This window comes from Lepidochelys olivacea, assembly GCF_965140295.1.
Source record: "Lepidochelys olivacea isolate rLepOli2 genome assembly, chromosome: 1".
NCBI lineage: Eukaryota > Metazoa > Chordata > Testudines > Cheloniidae > Lepidochelys > Lepidochelys olivacea.
Genome location: NC_140411.1, coordinates 125,249,013 through 125,265,940, shown reverse-complemented (window position 1 = coordinate 125,265,940; position 16,928 = coordinate 125,249,013). Strand labels below are relative to the sequence as shown.

The 16,928-nt window shown below is 41.9% G+C and overlaps 1 protein-coding gene across 1 annotated transcript in view; it reads right to left on the bottom strand.

The window, feature by feature from the left end:
- Positions 1-493: 493 nt before the first annotated feature.
- Positions 494-16,928, bottom strand: part of RP2 (RP2 activator of ARL3 GTPase) — a 33,519-nt gene continuing 17,084 nt past the window's right edge. Inside the window, exons 2-5 of the mRNA XM_084649667.1 lie at positions 10,989-11,654; positions 9,862-9,976; positions 8,489-8,574; positions 494-3,286 (exon numbers count right to left, since the gene is read on the bottom strand). Coding sequence (XP_084505793.1) covers positions 3,203-3,286; positions 8,489-8,574; positions 9,862-9,976; positions 10,989-11,654 — 951 coding nt within the window. The 3' untranslated portion in view covers positions 494-3,202. The remainder of the gene's footprint in view (positions 3,287-8,488; positions 8,575-9,861; positions 9,977-10,988; positions 11,655-16,928) is intronic.

Genomic DNA, 16,928 nt, shown 5'->3' with positions numbered 1-16,928 from the left:
ACCTATTAGCCAGGATGGGCAGGGATGCAAAACCTGAAGTGTTCTGAGCCTCTGTTTGCCAGAAGTTAAGAATGGGGCGATGGATCACTTGATAATTGCCTGTTCTGTTCATTCTCTCTGAAGCACCTGGCATTGGCCACTATTGGAAGATAGGATACTGGGCTAGATGAACCATTGGTCTGACCCAGTATGGCCATTCTCATGTTCTTTCTCCAGCCTAGCTACTGTTCCTCAGTAGCAACTCATTTCTATATTTACTACATAAATGGTTGTATAAACAAAAAATTCATCTTTTGAGATGAGCTGACAAAAACTCAGTGCTTTCTCCACTAAGTAGTAAGTAATTTGACAGTTTAAAAATTCTTCCCTTTAACTACATCAGTTAACATTTTTGAAATACAGTTTTAGCTATACTACTGTAGAAAGTATTTTAAATTCTTATGAAATGAAAATATGAACCGTTTGTTTTGAACAATGTTTATTATAAGTCACATTTCACAACTACTAGACAAATTACATACAAAAAACTACCAAACATATACAAAAGCTGCATGAAGCACATTCTGTTACACGATACATATAATAACTGAGGTGAGCTTACTTCATTAGGAATAGAAGTGTTCCTAATATTTGTTAGCAGTAAGGTTTATTAAATAAAGTTTAAAGATTCAGAAATATGCTGTTATCAAGCAGTTATTTAAATATTACAAAAGAAAAAAGTGTGCTATCAAAAAACCCTTTAATTGCATTTGACAGTTTAGTTAGTTACCCACCACACGTAAAAACACAGCATTTTCCTTAAGTTGCGGGAAATTTCCCCCAATATTTCAAACCTAAATTTGTTTGTCATATGAAAGTTAATGCAGAAATAGTTACTCATTCCTGTAGAGACAATTAAAAACAGAACTTCAGTCTGATTAACAAGCAGAAAGTGTTAACGGTCAGAGGAAAAAAAGAACTAAATCCTCATTTACATATAGCACATGGTTTAATTTACTGATCACAAAGGGTTTAAGAATAGGATGACCAATTATATTTAGACTGTTTATTACATGAAAACATCTTTGCAATATATAGCATGCAGGATTCTAAAGTGAGGGTCAGGACAGAAACAGAGCTGTTGCGTGTTCAGGTCATTTCCACTCAGTTTACTGAAACAAATTTTACCCTCCGCCCAAATTTCATCATGGCAGATGCATTATACTGGAATGAGAATTTGAATGACGACTTCCAAACAGAAAAACATACTAATTTCTACCACCACCTAGTACTTAATGGCAGAATAATCTTGTTTTGACCTGTCAAAACAAAACAGAACCTTACCATGTCCATGACAGATTTTTGAGCATCAGCACAGTTTGCAAATTAGTCAGCTCAGGAGATGCTCCCTCTCTAGAGATAGAATAAAAGTTTCCTTTCAATTTGTGCACCTTCCTTCTATTAAAAAAAAGTGGAGTTAAGAGCATGCGTTTATCTAGTGACAGCAAAGTGGCAGACTTCTGAACCTACATGTACTCTTAATTACATTATGGGCCTTGCAGTACTCCCAGCCTTTGCAGACAGACATACCCCTTTCTTTCCTTCACCAATCCCGAAGGAAAAGCATTTCAATCAGCCTCCTTTGGCATTCTGAAGCCACAGTATTGACTGACTATCAACAGTCATTTCCTGCTCTATTTGCAAGACCTTTTCTTTGGATGGCTGGAGGATAAACTACCAGACTATATAAAGTCAATGAGATTTTCTTTAGGAAATCACAACATAGCATTTTACATTCAATGGTACTGGGAAGCTTGTGTTTACACCAGCAAGTCACATCTAATCTGAAGAGTTGTGGGTTTTCACCTCGTATGGTATGAAGGCAGTCAGTTGAGAAGGCCAGTAAGTTTGCGACATAATGCAGATTAAGTTTCTGCTGTCTGAACAGAGGGCCTATGGGACCCTGACTTGAACTCTTGTAAGACCTTGCACAAGCTCAGTCTGCATGTTGAGGATCCAATATTCTCATATGTATGCATTAAGATTCACTACATTGTAGTGAATGTTCTTATGCTGGAATGATGTATCTAGTACATGCCACCAGGAATTCTATATAGCTCATTACTGAAAAATAACTACAAATCAGACAGCTATTGTTAAAAAAAAGTTACATTCCTTTCGTCTCAAATTAATGCTTTCTTGGTCTGTTTCTAGAAGTAACTGACTAATGTTAGTTTTACAGTCAGTCATTATCTGCAGCCGTTGGAGACCTTGTGTCCATATCCTTCATCATGATGGAGGAACACACTCAGAGATGCATGCATCCAAACACTGCTTTAAAACCATCCCCCAATTCTAGACTGTGGTGTGGTCCCAGTGTAACTAAACTATGGTGGTTGTCAAAGACCCATTATGGCAGCTGGGCTGTAAGGAAGCCTCAGGCTTATCCTCTACACTAGCCCAAAAGAGGGATGAGACGGGAGCCACTGTAACACTGGAGACACTCCTAAATGGGGGCTGGGAGGGTGGAAAAGAGGGTACAAAGCATCTGCAGCATAGCTCCCAGGCTCTTTACACTATTTGTAATGTAATTAAAATTAATGTTAGTATAGTACATTAATATTAAAGACCATCTGGTATAGAACACTTGGTGCATTTAATTTTTTTATGAACACAGACTGAAGCAGAGTAAAGTCAACTGTGAAAGCATGCTATTTAAAAGAGGAAACAATTTAAGAAACTTTAGATCAGTTAGCAATGACATGTCTCCTGATTAAGATAATTTTGCATATGGGAAAATTCTGTGAATTCTACAGGTTACCTTCTCTAACGTACCACTGACACATACCAGCAGCAGTGTTTCAGTTAAGAAATTACATTTTTTTAGAACTACATAAAATGTGGTCTAGCATTGTACCTACTTTCTAAAAATCCTACAAAGATTTGAGGAATATTCACATCAGAATATAATTAAAATTTCACTATAATCATGAATTACTAGAAAGTTTAAGTGGTACTAAGTATCAGATGTACATGTGAAGCTACATTGTTCGTTGTAATTCACGTGATGCAGTATTAAATTTACCAATTCCTTTTATAAAAAACATATGCAATACAAAGATCAGAAAAAAAACCTTGCTACTAATGCAGCATTACACAGTCAAACCAAAGCTATTCCAAGTGGTGAGCCAGGCCATGCATAAGAAAATCTTCAAGTCACACTTCACATTCCCATCTGCATGTCAGCAAAGTTGTAGAAGCTGTCTACATCTCGAGAGGCCGATACTTTGTTCTCCGATACAAAAATCTATATATTTTAAACAAGGAAGTATGTCACTGATATAGATATACAAATGCAAGTCGTCTCTGCTCCTTCTAGATCCTTACATTACAGAAATGTTTGTATTTCTAGAGATTTATTCATATAACAGAGGCAGAATTCATCTTTGAAAGGAAATCAAAATAGTTTCAGGACTCAGTATATGGAGCGAAAAGTCATTTGTAGAGCAAAACTATCTTTCCCTCATAGAAAATAGCTCCTGTTTAAGCAGTCCATCCTAAAACAGTTTTACAATTTTAGACTAGACTATTTAAAGTCACTTCAACCAACATCCTGTAGGGGGAAGAAAAGCTATTAGGTACCATCAAAAACTCACTTAAGGCAGCAGAGCAAGTACTCCACCACTTTCCCCTCCCTCCCAAGCCACACAAAACTAAGAAATGCATTTCTCTCCTCTTCTCCCACATATACCTCCTTGGGTATATTTTCAAAATTTCAGAAGTACTTCCTCAGCAAAGGTGGCTTCCACTTTTTGCCAGCATCAAAATTGTTTAAATATTTAAAGTTTTACAAAAAAACTCCACTTGTGCAAAGTAGAGGTCCTTGAATATAGTTGAAAAAAATATTGATTTTAAAAAATTAACTAGGCCTGCCTGCATCCATCAGGCAGCCAAGATATATCTAAAACAATGCAGCACAAGTTGTCAGGGAAATGGTTTGGCAGTTTACATCTAGCCAAATGCAAGTTTGTCTCCCAACCCAAAGCTGGATTTTAGAGTCTATTCTATACAACCCAGGAGGAAGTTAAGATGTGACTAAATGATAATGTACAGTGACTGAGTACCCCAGAGTTCTTCAGTTAACTGGAGTTATCCAAGGTATCAGTTAGAGACTGATAGTTCTTGGTGACCATGTAAGCTCAACATCTCATGATGACCATACCAAAACATAATTGTCCCAGCTAACATCAAACTCAACTCCAACTCCCAATCTTGGTTTTGAGATGAGATTAGAGAGAAGGGTTTGTGTCCTTGTATTGGGGCAACCACTACACGCCTTCATTTTAATATCAGGATAGACACCTTTCCTGTCAGTGCAAAAGGCCTGTTTTGATGATCCACTTTCAGAGTCCAGTGAAATGTGGAGCCCTCTGACACCCAACAAGGAATAATATCTAATAGATCTATTAATGCTTTGGTGGGATATCATGATCCATTTTTGGCCATGAATACAATGGCTCTTTAAGACCACCCCCACATCACCACGCTTGTCCTCACAGGACATCACAGTTTTCAGACAGACTGCAAAAGTTTTGTAACAAGACAAAGGACTGGGGAGCAATATAACCCCCCCCCCCATCTGTAAAACGGGCATCTTCGACAGAGATTAAGTGACTGTCCAATGTCACAAAGGAAGCCTATGGTAGAGCCAGTAACTGAACTGAGTGAAGTTCAATACCTTAACAGTTCACACTGGAAGAAGTTACTAATGCACCTGTGGCAGAAATCTCAGTCTCAAGTCAGACCACTTTTACCAGGAGTTTTTGTAAATGTGAACTGCGGCTGTGCAATTCGTGAGTGGCTTCTTCACCCCTACCGTAACATCCAGAGTGGTGACCAGAGTTGTTTCAGGTGAAGAATCTAGTTAATCACAGTTGTTTTCACCCAGTGACCAAATTAACATTTTTAACAGCACTCTTCAAATCTAGCAGATAAAATAGCCTGTTTAGAATCCAAGTGTGCTCTCCATGGTATTAGATTGAAACTTTATCAGGAAAAATTCACCCGTCAGTGGCACATTCTGCATACCCCTGGGCAAGAGATGTTAACTGATCCATGCCCCAGCTGGCTGGTGAAGGCCAGAAGTGTGGTGCTAGAACCATTTCTGAAGTGGATTATGAATACCTTCTTGCAGAAACAAGTCTGAAGTTGGTTATTTCCATAATTAAAAAGTTATGTTTCCTACTAAAAGTGACATAAAATATATTTCATAATATGCATTTTAAAAGTTAAATAATGGGAAAACTCCTTCATTATGTAAATGCTTGTTTTATTATGTAAGTGGTCTTTCGACTATGTGCAAACAGAAATATTCCCCAGATAACCCCATGTTCCAGTTACTTATTCAATGCAACAAGCATTTGCACATAGATGAGGGCATGAAGTCTGCCATGGAAAAGTGCTGTGTGTAGAAATCAGCTTTAAGTCAGAAAGCAGGGTGTCATTTCCAATTTAGGACTGGAAGTGATGGCACAGACATGCTACTTGAGGGTAATCCAGAGGTTGTCTTATTTGTACACGTTAAATTAGCTATGTAATCAGAATTTGACCACCACACAGTCAAGGGAAGGGGACTTTAATACTCTGTCCACAGCCACACCCAACATCATGACAACACACCATTCCATATCATTTTTAGAAGTAGGCAAAGTATAAAAAATTCAGTTTGATAATAGTAACTGAAACAACTTCAGCCTTTGAATAAGGAACTGTAACCTAGAATAAGGAACTGGGAATAGCCAACCAACTTCAACCTCATTTCCTGAGAAAAACATGCCAGCTTCTCAAAAGCAGCAATTTTTAGACCACTACTCAAGCAACTCTATGCTAAGAAATTCATAAGGCATCTTCCTCTTTGGGTAAAGTGAATAAAGTTGTAGCAAGGCTACATCAAAATTATCTGGATTTCTCTCATCTGATTGCCCTACGCTGGTTTGGTTTTAGGCCTGCTTATGCTATGGCTGTTTGATCTCATGACCTAAGTGCCATGCATTTGATAAGCAGAGCCACACACATCTGGCAACGTGTTCAGGTGCCTCTCCTCCCACTGCTCTGCAGCCAGATTGCTCCTGCCCTCTGCCTTGGAGCCTCTGGCCAGCTGCTCCCAGGACCCTCCTGCTTGCTGTGCAGAGTGGAGGTGGGGCACGCTGGTGTCAGGGGCTTCCTTCCCCCCCACCCCTGTACCCATCTCTGCAGAGCGGGGATAGTGGGACAGGACTCAGGAGCAGGATGGAGCTGCTGAGGTCTGAATGAGCCTTCTGGTGAGTGCTGCTGTGCTTAGAGACAGACACTTGTGTTGTTACTTCTTGGTACTTCCTGCAATGCACATATATTCTCTGTAATTTTTTTCTTTCAAAGTGATGTTATTTTAGTTTTCTGACTGGTCTGTGCATTTCATAAATTTAATTCTTTGAATAGTGAGTTCTAAAATGCCTAACCTGTCCTGGCTGAAGTAATGATCCCTACGGTAACTTTTTAAAAAAAATTATGTTTTTGTTTCTACCGGTGGTTCACATCCACACATTACCTTGATATTGGTGCACATAAAATTATATTCCGCACATGGATGGAAAAAATTAGAGGGAACATTGCTCATGACAATGGGTAAAGAAAAACTGTCTTGAAAAGTTGGCATCTTCTCACAATAAATCAACTTAAAGGCTGCTAACAAAAGACTTTGCAGATTGAATAAGTCAAGGAGTTGTTCTTTTGATGGAAACTAAGGCGTAGTTTTGGGCACCTGAAGGCTGGCGTACACTACACAGTCAGTGTGACATAAGCTCAGTGGCATAGCTAGATGGAGCAAACAGGGGGAGCAGACACAAAGAAAGGTGCCACACGCTTGTACTCACCGGGCAGCGCTCAGGGTCCTCAGCAGCTTTGAAGGCCCTCGCCACCAAAGTGCCGCCGGACCCAGAGCATGTGAAGACCCTGCCGCTGAAGTGCCGGACCGGCCGACAAAGACCCGGAGCGCCTCCGGATGAGCAAAAATTAAAAAGGCCCCAAACAATTAAAAAGGCGTCAGGTGTGCTCAGTGGGGGAGCACCCGCTCCCTCCCAGCTGCTCTACTGCATAAGCTACCTTATGTCAACCTAATTGCGTCAGTGTCTACACTACAGATTTCCTCTCATCCATGTACGTGCCCTCCTACACCAACATAACTACTCCACCTCCACAAGAGGCATCACAGTGTCTGTGTAAACACTGCATCCCTTGCATCCAACTTTGGCTATCTTGTCAATTTCAGGACAGGAGCCATGAAACTGACAAGAAGTCTGGGAGGCTAGAGCCCAGCTGCCCACAGCTCCCTGGAGAGCTGGACCCTGCTCCCAGCTGGGGCAAGAAGCCCCAGCAGCTTCCCCCCTGCTTCTCCCGCCCCCAGGCTGGGAGCCAGGCAGGGCCCCCCCCCCCCAAGAAGCCAAGGCAGTCATACCCCACTCCCCAGGCAGGAAAGGCCCAGGTGGCTTCCCCCAGTTCCTGGTGGGGAATGGGGATGGGCAGCCCACCAGGAGCCCAGGAACCCTTGGGGCAGCAGCTGAGGCTCTCAGCTCCCCACACTGCCCCTATTAGTTCGGTGGAAGCACTCCTTGTGAGGCTGCACAACACTGACACAAGGAGGGTAGTGTGGACATGGATATGTAATTACTGCAGTGGTTGTAAGTCAACTTAGTATAGGTTGACTTAGGTTTGCAGTGTAGACATACCCTTAGCTTAATGTATGCCACAACAAGGTCTATAAAAAGCTAAGCAAACAGATGAAAGATTATTGGGGTATTATCCAGTTTCTTGCTGCATCATATGATGTATCTACTTTGAAATGCTCATGTATTAAAGAACTTAGACAAACTACAAACGCTATCCCAGGGAAAGCATTATTAGAACAAATGAAGAGAAAGCCATCTGAAAAATATGGTGTGAGAAACCTAAACTATGAGGACGTTTAGGTTACAGGGGAAAAAAAAAAAAATCGGTACATCTTTAGATTATCACCATGACCATTTTGCAAATGCAGTAGAACCTTGAAAGCTATCTACTGATCACTCTTCAGTGAAACAACAGAGTCTCATCCTATTTCTCTGCCAAGAATTAAGAGCAGATTGCTCCAGCATGGTCTACTTTATAAGTCCCAGAACACAGCCCTGCCTTACTGTACATTAGGTAAGATTTTTGCAACCACACATTTTAAATGGAAAGCTTAAGTTCTTCAGAAATTGATGATTTAGCATCCCCTTTTCACTCAACAGGGAAAGTTTCCTACTTCCCACTGGTGAGTACTTTTCTTTGGAGTAAATTAAATTCTATGTGAGTTTCAAAAAATTAAGACTCATGTTTTCAGGTCTTGCTGGCTGCCAAGATCTTAGGAAATGAAAAATAAGGTTTCTAGATCATGAAATATTTTTCTGGCAGATTCTGGTCATAATTATTTCCTCAAGAGAAAAACATAGCTCACCTTGGTTCCACTGAAGACATCATTTATAATGCTTCGACATCCTTCCACGGCATCATCTCCATTAAACTCCAAAGCAACAACAGGGCCTACAAAGAGAGTTTCACCTCTAATAATGTTTTTTTAGATTTCTATCTTAAATGGAAGATTAGAGATTTGCTGTTTTCTTTATCCCTTACAGCGCCCTGAGGTTTGTTCACATAAAGCCTCAGAGTTCCTATTGCAACCACCATCCTTCAGGATAGGGATTAAAGCTATGGTTAATGGAGCTGTGAAAATACAAAAGTTGTCTGGGGGGGGGGGGGGAAATGTGTACAAAGGAAAACATCTGCAATTCCATGTTTGAAAAACAGCTGCTGTAGAAACAGCTGAACAATGCAGATTTCCAGTTGAATTTCTTGAAAAGCAGTTGGTCGTAAAATGAAAGAAAAGTCTTAGTGTGAATGAGAGTCACAGTACTGACTGATGGATAGCTGGGAGATGGCTCAAAGTTCATTCGGATTGGGACCTAATTCCTTCACAAGTTTTTGCCTGGATCACAAGATTGGACACATGCCTAGTATCAACTGGCCCTCATGCACCATTCAGGTTTCATCCTGAAGCAAGGTTCTCTCTCAATTCTCTGCAAGATAGGCCTCCAGCAGGCCTGAGCTGCCACGTGAGCATGACAGCTTTTGCAATTCTCTGTTTGAAGAAAACAAAGCTGTTTGTATGCTAAGCATTATGAAGACTAACATTTATGCTTAACTGCTCACTATGGCTGTATCTGATTTCTCCAAATAATGTATACAAAAGGGTCTACTTCACCACTTACAAAGTATGAATGCTAACTTTGAAGCTAGTGGTCTTCAACAGCATTCTCTTGTGTTTTAAATCCTTTAACAATAGTGAATCATCATGGCGAATGACAAACTGGGATTCTATTTTGGTCTGCCATGCCAAGTTCTAGCCTTTTTCTTTGTGAATTACAGAGTTAATCCAACACCTTTGTTGTTTACCAGCAGCAGGGACTGAACATGCAAGATCTGGATCTAAAAGCATGAATTTATTTCCTAAGCCATCACCTAAGACCCACGTGGTCCTTTCACTAGGAGACAGCCACACTAAGCATGGGTTAGATCAGCTTTGGAGCATTGCCTGGAGGGATCAGGAAGGAATTCACCACTTCATTCAGGGCCTGATCCAAAGCCTACTGAAGCAAACAGAAAGACCTTCCATTGATTTCAGTGATTGTACTGCTACTGCGGCTCAAGCCATTTCCCCCCTTCTTTTGAAGGATTATCTACAGCCAGAGGGAATACACTAAGATGGACTAGAAACTGAGTTGTATGTGTTGGGGGGCTATCACTTTTAAGTGATATTTTAAGACTACTTACCTTTTTCAAGCAAAGGAATGAAGTCAGATGCACTCTGCTGGAACACTCTTTGAGCATCCTCTGCTTTCATTGAAACTTCCTTAGTCTGAACCAACAAAAAGCCTTTGCCAGTCATCTGGTAACAAACAAGGTATCCATATTAAAAACAGCTCTTAACATCACTGATATATAGTGAGGACAGAATGTTTGGCTTTTCTGAAAGCAGAAGACCAAATAAGTTACATGGGAGTATAATACATAATTTTCCCCTCTGACTATTAAACCACAAGATAACCTTCTCAATTTATTCTCTTCTTCCCTAGTTCAAAGGGAAAAGCACTTTCTTCACAACACTTGAAGACTCAGTTTTACTTATCTTTTCATTCCATTCATCCAATCTTTGCTTCTGTTCTATTCCCCTACCTGAAACTAAAGTTTTTTTTAGTAGTTTCAAATTAAAAATGTACATGTGCTGAACACCTACAAATACTACTGAAGCTAATTGCCCAACTTGCAAAGGTGTTGAATACCATTAGCTTTTCTTTAGCTGCAATAGATACCAAACCTGGATCAGGCTCCTCTCTAACCCACAAATGCAGCATCTGGCTTTTATCTACTAGTCAAGATTGTTTTTTAAAGCCATCCACAAGTTTACGGTTTTAGTCCTAAAATGGAAAAACTTCGCCATGCAGAGAAGTTATCTGAAGATATTGTATCTACACTTCCAAGAAAGCTTCCATTAGCTTCCAACTGGAGTCTTACCCAAGTAAAAATAAATTACTTGTGCATGTAAAATGTCACTCTAAAAGTAACTTTTGGTGTTCCCATATATCCCTCAAGTTTGATAGGTATCAGAGTAAGATTGAACCATCTGAGCTCATGTTCTGATGGCAGTTATGGGTACATAATAAATACCCAAATCAGTGCAAGAAAATGCATCATGAAAAACAAGTTTGGGGATAACAGTTTCACATTTTTTTCCAAACACACCAAAACTACATACTGAAAAGTATTTTAGTAGACATCCAGAAGCAAGCCAGTTTGAACTTCAGTATCTTCACTTCAGTAAGCTATGAGAATTTGCAATTTATTCCGAAAGATATGAAATTGGAAAGTCAAGAAGCTAGAAATAGAAAAATGTGTCTTACCTCATCAATTAACTTTCTAGCATTTGCAGTTGTGTAGTCTCCAGCAAAGAATACTGCCAGACACGATTCCTCACTGCTCTTCTGCCTCCCACCCCGGGTTATTGGAATTATGCTCTTTGTGGTATCTGTAGAAATTCTGATTACTTTTAGTTCCTCAGATGTAGGTAAGGGGACATAATCCTGAACAATGGCATCTTCAGGTAGTAGACTCCAATTGTTTTCTCCCGACACAGGTGTAAAGTCATGGATGTTGCTCCATGTGTTATTGAAGATACTCAGTCCAGCATCTTTGAATTGTAAAGCCAGCTCTGGATAGTAGTACTGGAAACAGCCAAATTTCATACCTGTGGATGACTCAATAATGGGTTGGGTGGCACAGCACAAGAATACTTCCAACTTTCTGCAGTCCCGGGTGCGAAATTGTTGGCACGCCACTACACATTTACAATCTTTGCAGTCACGGAAAAACACACTGCCTTTTACGGGTCCTAGAAAGATTCGACAGCTTGTACAATCATCAATTGTGATTGTGGCAGAATGGTCAAAGATGTAGATATTACAGTTCTCACAGTCCTGAATGACAAATTGTTGCCCTGCAACTTTTCCAGGTAAACGGCCCACAGTTTCCTCCTTAAGTCCAGAAAACGTGTAGTCTTTGGGATCAACCTAGGAGAAAAAAAACATAACAAGTTTTACAAGTGACAAAAGCAATAGCTAGCATTAAGAACAAGTGGAGAAACCGGAACAAACTAAATTCAAACAGAGACTGAGGGTCAAGGAACTGGCCAGGAGACTTATCTTCAGAAGAGACTTTTGTCTGGGATTTTGTCAAGGTGATGGGAGACAGACGGATGTTCTGCCAGTGCCTTCATTAAAAGATCTGGATTCAATTTCTCATACTGCTACAGATTTCCTGTATGCTCTTGGGGAAAAACATGCTTCAGTGCTTCAACTATTCAGTGCCATGGCAATCTTTTCCTTTTCCCGCCCTTTCTCTGCCTGGTCCATGGTTCATCTTATAAAGAGCGCACAATCCCATTGCCAATGTTTTTATAGAGTAGTTTGCATGCTGTACAATGTACCCTAGGTGCTTCTGAAATAGAAAATCATATTGGTCAGCATACCCACATCTCATGGGTCTTCATGCTTTTCAGCTTTTGTCTTTTCTTCCACCAGCTCTCCACCCTATCCCTGGCCCAAAGGAACCTTAGAGCAATATTTTGATCAGCGTATGTTGCATTTGTTAAAAAGTTATCCCTCTCTAGCCTACAATGTCACAAGGCAGGAAACGGTTACTCTATACTGTACACTCTACAGCTAACGGAAAATCTGCATTTTTTTTTTTTAATTAAGACTGTAGACAAACATTGACTGGGCTAGCAAAGTCAGCTTTATAGCCTCTGTCTCCCAACATTACTCTCTCTTGTTCAGGAGGGCCACCTTTAAAAAAAAAGTGAACTGGATGAAGAGTCCTGTTTTAATGAAGAGAATGACTAATTGTCATTCAATTACAATTTATTGTTTGGAAGAGAACTTAACAGTAGAGAAACAAATGCTATACTGCAAAATAATTGATGTTACACACTTTTTGCTACATAAAAGAGTAAAGAAAGTTTAAGTGTTACAGCAGGTTCCATTCTGCCCTCATGTATGTGTGTTAAAATAGCATCTTACAGTAGTTGAACACTTGGAAGTGTAGGACATTCTTACATGAGAGGTCACTTCCAAAGCCTGAACTTCAACTCCATACTATATCCTGTGTCAACCTGATAGCTTTGGAGCATTTGCCAAGCCGTTAGTAATTCTAAAAACTAGTAAGAGAGCAACTTCTATTTAGTCAGATTTGAGTAATATGTCCCATTTTTCAAAAAGAAAAACTTCCCTCTATGCAATTTTAGAAGGTTACATAGACAATGCAAGAAACATGGAATAGACACAAGTGAACTGAGATCCAGAAATGCCTCTTGCCAGAATATCCTTCCTCACTCTGAAAATCCTAGGAGAGATTTATCCTAAATAGATGTTGAAACTAAAGACTTCAGGAAGGTAGCTGAATAATCTTTTCAAGAAAAATGTATTGTTTACATGGTAGATAGCTAGAGAGAGAGAGAAAGTTAGTCTGATGGAGTGCTACATGCAGCCACTGAAGAGTGTTCTAAAGTTTTGTTCCCTTTTCCTTCTAAACTCAAGTTGGCCAGTCTCCTTAAATTGTGCTGGCAGGCCTTAAGACAGCCAGCCCAGGAACAAGGAGATGAGCTTAGCTTTCAGACTACTGCAAGCTCTTTGGGGCACAGACTGGTTTCTATGTCTGTACAGCGTCTAGAATAATGCGGCCCAAACCCAGCTGAACTCAAACATATATGATGTGGTAATGTCTAAATAAGTATTAGGAAACACTTTAATCAGTAGAGAACAAACAATTATCTCCCTCCCCCCCCCACATACACACACACACTTGCTCATTTATTGCGAGCATTTAGTAGAAGACTTCAAGGGAATAATTTGGATAGTCTTGGGATAAACTGTTACTGCTTAAACAAAGTGCGGAAACAAAAAGGAGATGACTTCTCCAAGAAAGGGGAAGATGGAAGTTTAAGGAAGTTATGACTTCCAGTGTTTAGCATAAATATGCTGGTCTTTTTTTTTTTTTTAATCTATAAAGACTTCAAAATAATGCAGGTTCAGAAGTCTTTAGGAAGTCGTGTAGACATACCATATTTCAATAGAATTAGTCTTCTAGTTTTACACAGGTTAAGAAAAAAGTGTCATTCAGCAAAGCTTAATCTGATTTGTAGTTCAATCTCAAGTGACAGTGATTTAGTGGAAACAAGTGTTCCTGAATCACTTACTGATAATCAGGTGTCCTTCCATGTGCGTTAAGACTGAATGAACAGTCAGCTTGTGACTTCCTGAATTGAGTGCTTAATTGCGCTTAACATTTCACATGCCAGAGAGAGAGCATTGTTAAATGCAAAAGCAGTATTGTTGCAACACAAATTAACTTCCTTGATTTTATTGTGTCACTCAAGTTTGTCAATTTCCTTTATAGGAAAATTGCAAAGCAAAAAATGTAGACCAAGTTAGCTGAAACTAGGGTGGAAGTTGCACAGAAGTGCTTTTAAACTTTGCCCAAAAGGCTAAATTTTCCTCAAAAAATTCCCTTGGTGCTCTCTCATTCACTGAAGACAGTCTGGAGGGCAACAGCACTAGTGAGGTCAAACGTATGCATGCTGAGAACTAAGGCCCCATCTACACTGACAAGTTTCTGCACAGTAAAGCAGCTTTCTGCGCTGTAACTCCTGAGGCATACACACTGCCACGCCACTCAGTGCGCAGAAACTGCACAGTTGTAGCGCTCTTAAAAAACACCACCCCGCCGAGAGGCAGAGAGGTTTCTGCGCCGGGGCTACAGCGCTGCGGTGCCAGTGTAGACATGGTGGTGATTACAGCGCTGCGATTGGCCTCTGGGAGGTGTCCCACAATACCTGCTTTCACCTCTCTGGTCATCGGTTTGAACAATACTGCCCTGCCCTCAGGTGACCAACCGTCATCCCCACCCTGTACATTCCTTTAGAATTTTGAAAGTCCCCTTCCCATTTGCTTGGTGATGCGTGCAGTGGTCTCAGTGCATTTTTCCAGGTGACCAAGCCTGCTCCACGCACCAGGCAATTCCCCCGCTTGGAGCAATGTCAAGCTGCTGGACCTCATCAGCATTTGGGGAGAGGAAGCTGTGCAGTCCCAGCTGTGCTCCAGCCATCGGAATTATGGTACCTATGGACAGATTTCTAGATGCATGATAGAAAGGGGCCACGGCTGAGACACACCGCAGTGCAGGGTCAAAGTGAAGGAGCTGTGGAACGCCTACCACAAGGTGCGGGAGGCAAACTACCTCTCCGGTGCTGCGCCCACGAATTGCTGGTTCTACAAAGACCTGGACGCAATATTCGGTGGTGACCCCACCTCCACTGCGAAGGCCCCTGTGGACACTTCATTGGCTCGTGTGCCAGTCAAGAGCGGAGCAAGCCAGGAGGAGGAAATCTTGGATGAAGAGGGTGAGGGAGATCCAGAGGCAGAGGATGACTCTGAGGCCAGAGATGCATGCAGTCAGGAGATCTTTTCTACCCCGGAGGAGCCTAACCAGTCACAGCAATCAGATCTTGGCAAAGCGCGAACAGGAGAGGAGGCCCCTAGTAAGTGGATCAGATTTAGGGAATTGCTGAAGTGAATTGCTAGGGGCAGGATGGATGGATGGAGAAAGCCGGCTTGTCTCCTACCACATGCCTAGTCTGAGCAGCAGAACAGGCTGTTGATAGACTCCCTCACTTCACGGGAATCTCCCTCAGAGATCAAGGAAACATTGCTGCACTCAGGTAAGCTGCATAGGGGCTGGGGCGGAAGCCTCAGGCTTGGAGAAGACCCTCCCTTGATTCCCTGCTCATGCTCAGCAGCGAGATATCTTCCATAATGATCACCTCCTGTGGAAAGTGTGGGGACAGGAATGATTATCAGGCCCTCCTTACAGTGCTGGCTCTACTCAAGAGCCATGTGCCCAGTGTACAGCAGGGTCCGGGAAGAGTGATTTATCCTGAGGCTACTCACCATTTTGGGGATCTTGTGGCTCATGTGCGCTTGCCTGCATCAGCCAGTTTTTGACAGGTGAGTACTGGCTGTGTTTTAAAGCCCTGAATCAGTGTTCTGTGTTGCAAACAATACTGCTTCTGTAAAACATTGCATTTAAACTTCAGAGATGACCTTGGGAGCCCAGCCTCTCTGTTATCAGTGGCAGAAAAGCGGTGCAGAATTAGAAAGTGGCCAAGGAGAATTGAGGACTTTCTTCATGAGGTTATGATGCACTCAGCCACTTGGAAACGGGAACTGAAGGAGTGGCGGGACAGCAAGAAGAGGGACTGAAAGGAAAACGTGGCACACCAGAAAGAAGCCACAGAGCTGCTCTTAAGCATTATGGAGCGCCAAGCAGACATGGTCCAGGTGATACTAGTTTTTCAAACCGAGCAGCTCCGCGCCTGCCCTCCCCTGCAGCCACTGTTGCAAAACTCGCTCTTTCATGTGCCCCCCCCCACACCACCACCACCCCCCTTATCAACCTCCTGGCTCCACTCTCTACCCGCAGCATTCCACTGCCGTTTGGCCCTGCTGAAGTACTGCACTGGGTGCACTGTACGCACAAAGGAGAAGGTTGGGTGTGATCCCTGGACATACACAAATCTGTAGCCATCCCAGGACCCCTCCTCCTCTGAGCATAGCAACAAATATTAGTGGCTTTCAGCTTAAAATTGCTGCCTCAGGGCATCCCTGATCCTTATGCCCTACACTGTGCCCCTCTAATAGCCCTGGTCTCTGGCTGTTCAAACTCCACCTCCATGTGCTGAGCCTCTGCAGTCCGGCCCTGAGTGAAGCTTTCAGCCTTCCCTTCACAAAATATTATTGAGCGTACAGCATGCAGCTATAAGCATAGGAATATTGTCATCGGCCAAGTCCAGCTTCCCATACAGGCATCGCCAGCAGGCTTTTAAACAGTCTAATGCACACTCAGTCATTCTGCACTTGCTCAGCCTGTTGAACCGCTCCTTGCTGCTATCAAGTTGGCTTCATAAGCTACTGCATTAAGGGGGAGGCGGGGTCTCCCAGGATCACAATGCGCATTTTTACTTCCCCTATGGTGATTTTCTAGTCCAGGAAGAAAGCCCCTCCTTGCAGCTTCCTGAACAGGCCAGTGTTCCGAAAGATGCCCGTGTCATGCACCTTTCTGGACAAACCTGCATTAAATGTCTGTGAAACCCTCACAGTGATCCACAAGCACCTGGACAGCCATTCAGAAATACCTCTTGCAATTAATGTACTCTGAGACTAGGTGGTCTGGTGCCAGAATTGGAATGTGCGTACTATCTATTGCCCCTCCACAGTTAGGGAAGCCCATTT